At 38.2% G+C, this 6,127-nt stretch overlaps 1 protein-coding gene across 1 annotated transcript; it reads right to left on the reverse strand.

The window, feature by feature from the left end:
- Positions 1–3,181: 3,181 nt before the first annotated feature.
- Positions 3,182–5,915, reverse strand: LOC125616820 (xaa-Pro aminopeptidase 3-like). Its single transcript, XM_048803097.1, has 2 exons — positions 5,765–5,915; positions 3,182–3,935 (listed from the first exon to the last, which is right to left on the reverse strand). Exons 1-2 carry the CDS (start codon positions 5,838–5,840, stop codon positions 3,769–3,771), a joined length of 243 nt encoding a protein of 80 aa, XP_048659054.1. The 5' UTR covers positions 5,841–5,915; the 3' UTR covers positions 3,182–3,768.
- Between the last annotated feature and the right edge of the window lie 212 nt (positions 5,916–6,127).

Genomic DNA, 6,127 nt, shown 5'->3' on the forward strand with positions numbered 1-6,127 from the left:
CCTAGAACATGAAAAATGCTTCAGCTTAAAAGTAAGTTTTGGGGCTTAAAACTTACCTTTCCTGCTTAAGGTTTGGGTTATGGATCCAGATTGAGGAAACTAAAATTTAAAAAAAAGTTAACCAGGCCCAGGGTTGTAGCTCAGTGGTAGAGCACTTGCCAAGCACGCGTGAGGCACTGGGTTCGATCCTGGCACCATATAAACAAAATAAAGGTACTGTGTCCATCTACAACTAAAAAAGTATTAAAAAAATAAAAACACCTTCCATATGGGGTCCTTTATGGTGCCACCATCTTAGGCCCTCATTCAATTTCTAACACACAAATAAGTAACACTGTCATACTAGCTGAAGGATGGCAGATGAGTTCCAACTTGAATTCCAACACTTTTATGGGTAGGTTATCGAAACATTGTTACACAGGACCCTGAGATCACTAGATCGATAGACTGGTGGGAGGGTTCTCTGTGTGTCACTGTGATCTGAGGGGCACAGGTGAGGGGAGAGGCAGCACCTGTGTTTCATAGCTACAGTCTCCTTATTAATAACAAAGCTGAAGAGGGTGTGCATTATAAATATCTGGAAATACAGAGCAGCTAAATTTGTTTTAATGAGATACACTGTCCTAGGTTCTATCCTCAGCACTGCAAAGAAAAGAAAGAAAGAAAGAAAGAAAAACAAGAGAGAAAAAAAGGAGAGAAAGAGAAAAGACTATGAATGTTCTAGAAAGGGTGTATACATTTTAAGCCACCATCAAAGGCACACCTTCTGAATTTGGAGACTGTGACTAGGAGAAGTGCTTTTTTTTTTGGTACTGGGGATTGAACCCAGAGGCACTTAACCCCTGAGCCACATCCCAGATCTTTTTATTTTTATTTTGTGATAGGGTCTTGCTAAGTTACGGAAGCTGGTCTTGAACTTGTAATCTTCCTGTCTCAGCCTCGCAAATTTCTGGGATTTTAGATATGTCAACTACGCCAGCTTTATATACATTTTTTGAGACAGGGTCTAGTTAAATTGCTGGGGCTGGTCTCCAGCTTGTGATATTCCTGCCTCAGCCTCTCAAATTACTGGGATTACAGGCATGCTTCATCATGTCAAGGTAAGAAGTGAATTTGTAATTTGAGTATTCCTACTGTTGTGTCTCTAATTTAAAAAACTAAAAACAAGAAAACTTAGCCCCACCCTCCACTTCTAGTTTCCTGAGAAGGAGCAATTTCTGAAATAAATTCATAAAAGCATGTGACACTGCCTATCCAGATATGCTTCTTTCATTTAGATGGTATAATTGATGATACAACCACATTTCTAAATGCAGTGGAAAAATTCCAATGACAATATCTGGAGAAGGTTTTTTTCTTTTCATTTTTAAGTTTTAAATAAAAGTTCTCAGTAGGAAAGCCTGGTAGTATATGTGAAATATTTGATTATTATACTTTTGACTGGAGAAAATATGGGGTATGTCTGTGGCATGGCTAAGAATGAATAAGATCTCTGCACTGTGAAAAATTACCTGTTCAACAAATCCTAATATATATTAGACAGCTATGAGATCTTCATTATGTTCTAATAGTCTGACTCAAACGCTTAGCTACTATGGTTAATCTGGTTAATTCACAGGACAATGTATGGTGGCGCAGGGACTATAGACTCCAGTACTTCTGTAGAACTTTTCTGCCTGATGTCCAGGTGAAGACCACAGAAAACGAGTTACGGGATGAAAAGGAAATTCTGTATTCCAGGACTTAAAAAGAATAAAGGAGGGTTGGGGCTGTAGCTCAGTGGCAGAGTGCTTGCATACGTGAGGTACTGGGTTCGATCCTCAACACCACATAAAAATAAACAAATAAAATAAAGGCATTCTGTCCATCTGCAACTACAAAAAAAAAAAAAAGAATAAAGTACAAAGGCTAGGTGAATGAAAAGCCAGAGTGGTGGGTTTATGCCCCTCCCTTTCTGTTAGAAAGCAGCACAGACTGAGAATTGGAAGAAGGTGGGAGGGCAAGAATGGGGATATAGCCTCCATTGGTGCAGCCTCCATTCCCACAGCCACTTAGCTAACATTAGCAGAACCAGGCACTTGTGGATAAGTACTATCTGTCAGAATGTGATCTCTATCACTTTTGTTGTAACATTATCTTTGTCTCTTGTCTGTTTTTGGCTCAGTACGTACTATGGGCAAACTTCTAGCACTAGATTACTAATCCCTTAGCCTTGAGCTTCCTTAACACAAATATGAAAAAAAGAAAACCACAAACCCTTGAACCATTATGTTTTTGTACATTGGGTTTAAAGGAGGTGAATGCACTGATCCTTAGAAATTCCCTCAAACAGAAGCTTCTGAATAAACCATCTTTAGTAATTTAGTTCTTTCTGTTCATTATACAGACTGAGTTGTTGTATTGATTTTATATATATATAAAATATATATAAAAAATATATATTGATTTTATATATATATATAAAATATATATAATCAGAGCTAGAGGAAATCACAGAATAGGAGGGTTATTTCTCTGAAAACTGAACACCATTATTTTGACTTTAACAGGGTAAGTGGGGGATCTGCTTTTGGCCAGTGCAGTAATTTCAAGAGTAACTTATGAGGTCAGTGCATTACCTGGTGTGGTGGCCAGGTATGGTAGGACTTAAATGTAATCCCAGGTAGGCAAAGGCTGGACCAGGAGGATTACAAGTTCTAAGCCAGCCTGGGTAACTGAGTAAGATCCTGTCTCAAAATTAAAAAGATGTGGGGATACAGCTCAGTGGTAGGTAGAGTGCTTGCCTAGTATATGTGAGGCGCTAGGTTCTAGTACTGGGAGGAGAGGTGGGAAGAAAAAGAAAAAACAAAGTAAATAAACTGTGAAGGAGCCAGGTACAGTGGCATGCCAGCAACTCTGGAGGCTGAGATGGGAGGATCACTTAAGCCCTAAAGTTTAAGACCAGCCTAGGTAAACAACTTATCTCAAAAACAATAACAATAACAACAACAACAACAACAAAAAAAAACTTATAAAGGAATCAGGGATGCCTGGGAAAGGAATCATCTTTAAATTGAAGAGAAGAAATAGTTGGAGGTCTGGATCTGTAAGAGACACACATTCTTTTCTTTCTGTTCGGTTTTCTTCCTTATGAAAAATCTAAACACTTTCTAGGGCTCAGGCAATCAAATAGCAAGAAAGATTCAATAGCTCATGTTGCTGAATCTGGACTGTGGCTGAATGGAAAGGATGCCAGTGCCCCTGCAAATTCATGTGGCTCCAGTACATAAGCAGAATATGGAATATGGAGGCAGGAGTTATGAAAGGTATGTGCTGGCCATCCAAAGTCACTGACATGTAGCTCTCAGCACAGGCAGAGACCCTGGTGATTAGCTCAAAATACAGGCATCATATATCTTATGACATCAGTGAAAGTAAAGAAAAGAAAGGACCTAGAGAGAAGAGAATTTTCCCTATGTTTAAATGTGTTAATTGGAATGAAATGACTTATATAACCATATTTTACGTTTAAAAATTAAACTTGTTTGGATCATTAATTCTACAGAATTAATGTTACTAAAGTCACAGTAAGAAATCATTCCAAAATTCACTTTTCCATTTTTCCATCTACTTAGAAAAGCTCATGTAATGATTACACACATCATATATAGCTGCTGCACTCCCAAATAAAACATGTGCATAAATATGCATGGAGACTCAGAATGCACACATGCAGGGATGCCTGCACGCCTGTTTTGAACCTGAGATGCATCTGAGTTGCAATGGGGATCATGAGGTTCTGCTGCAGATCTGCTCAATGTCATTTATCTCTTTGGGACAATCTGCAGAAAGGATGAGAGGGGAGTCCCGAGTCACCACTATATCATCCTCGATTCGCACACCAAGACCTCGAAACTTCTCTGGAGCATCTCTGTCATCCTCTGGAATATAAATGCCTGAGAAGTAGAGAGAAGAGTGCATTGTTCAGCATGGCAGTAACTGGGTGATTCTGGGCAAGTTAATATGAGTTATAATTCTTTATCTGTGTCTGTATCTTAAGCCTAACAGAGTTATGAGGATTTTTTTTTTTTAATATTTATTTTTTAGTTTTCGGCAGATACAACATCTTTGTTTTGTATGTGGTGCTGAGGATCGAACCTGGGCCGCACGAATGCCAGGCGAGCGCGCTACCGCTTGAGCCACATCCCCAGCCCGAGTTATGAGGATTAAATGAGACAACACATTTAACAGCGCCTGGCACATAATGATCAATAATATGGGATATATCATTACTAGAATTATTATCATTACAATCATCTTGTGTATTAGTCTACAGGCTTTACATGACAATGTTGATCATGATTCCCTCATAGTCTACTGGCTCACGTAGGACACTAAAGTTAGTTACTTAACTTATGAATATGTCTATACATGCTGGGAACTAGCAGATTATATATGTACACTCCCTTTGCCTAATGCTCCTCTGGAAAAGGGCATGTGGCTAAAATAAAGATAAAATATATATTAAATGTGTTTAAATTGCATTTAAATATTTATTTAGTGATTATTAGCCTTAACAAGCAGAAACTGTTGAATAGTCATTAAAGTTTTTTTCCCCACCAGGCACAGTGGTGCACGCCTGTAATCCCAGTGGCTCGTGAGGCTGAGGCAGGAGGATTTTGAATTCAAGGTCAGCTGCAGCAATTTATCGAGGCCCTAAGCAACTAGCAAGATGCTGTCTCTAAATAAAATATAAAAAAGGGCTGGAGTTGTGGCTTAGTGGTTAAACGCCCCTGGGTTCAATCCCTGGTACAAAAAATAAAAAAATAAAACAAAAATAAAAAGAGGATTCAAAAAATCTAAGGAAGAATCCATGTGCACCCATTTACTAACAAGATTAGACTAATTAGACTAAAGAGCATCTAAGACCAGAACAACAAACGACTGGGTTCAAAGGGTTGTATGAAATACATTTCCAAGCAATAATTTCTATAATTTAGAGGTTAAAACATTAATCTAAAGTTATGATCTTCTTTTCACCATGAAAACAGTGTCTGTTTTTACAAATTAACTCTTGGGGGTCTAGGTATGGAGCTCAGTAATATAGTGTTTACTTAGCATGCATGAGGCCCTAGATTTGATCCCCAGCACTATTATTTACTTAAAATAAATAATTAACTAATTAATTTAAAAAATAAAAAAATTAACTCTTGGAACATTAATCTTCCATACCATTTCTCTTTTGCATTCTGTCTGACACCTGGTATCACTTCAATCAGGAAACCTATTTGACTGAAGCTTATAAGAAAGGAGTTGAAGACTAAGCAGTAGGATAATGCTGGCTAGTTCACTGTAGCTTGCAGGGATGTTGCATTTGAACATGGAGAGTCTGTAGGTCTCTCTGCCTGCACTCACTGGGTTTTGGAAGTTTGAGCAGTCCACTACTAACAACTGGGAGAATAGCACAAATTGGCCCTGGCAAAGGCAGAATTAAAAACAGATTTATTTTTTAATATCTGCTTATAGAAAGCATTCACCATCTGTTGTTTATTGGAGAAGTAAAATTAAACAAATTATGTGAAAAAAAAGGTAAAAGAAATTAAACAAATTGTGTGATGTTAAATAAGAAAGTTAAAGATAAATCTAAAATGAAGTCACCTCTGCACTGGAGAGATCCACCCTGTCCCTCCTGTCCCCTGTTTCTTTTTATATAATTAATTATGTTGGTTCAGGTAAAAACAAACAATCACAGTATTATTTATCCTGAAAGGACCGAGCTCCTCACCTGGTTCAATTGTGATCACCATACCCGGCTGCAGAGGGAGAGAACGGGGCATGTCTGGAGTATCATGGACATCCATCCCAAGGTAATGGCCTACATGGTGAGGGCAGTATTTTCGAGCAGACTAGAAGAGATAATAACCACAGTTTTATTAGAGCAAGGACCTCTTAAGGGGCAAGTTGGGCATGTTTATTTATTTTTTTTTTTATTATTTTTTTTTTTTTGAGAATTTTAATATTTATTTATTTATTTTTTTTTAATTTTCAGCGGACACAACATCTTTGTCTGTATGTGGTGCTGAGGATCAAACCCGGGCCGCACGCATGCCAGGCAAGCGCGCTACCGCTTGAGCCACATCCCCAGCCC

Source organism: Marmota marmota, unplaced genomic scaffold (assembly GCF_001458135.2).
Source record: "Marmota marmota marmota unplaced genomic scaffold, marMar, whole genome shotgun sequence".
In the NCBI taxonomy this organism is placed as follows: domain Eukaryota; kingdom Metazoa; phylum Chordata; class Mammalia; order Rodentia; family Sciuridae; genus Marmota; species Marmota marmota.

What these genes read in the sequence shown, in the direction of transcription:
- LOC125616820 (XM_048803097.1), bottom strand. Translation starts at nt 5,840, where the DNA reads ATGGATGTCCATGATACTCCAGACATGCCCCGTTCTCTCCCTCTGCAG. An exon ending in GGTGATCACAATTGAACCAG is followed by an intron (nt 3,936 to 5,764) that starts GTGAGGAGCTCG and finishes TCTACTTCTCAG; the next exon opens with GCATTTATATTCCAGAGGAT.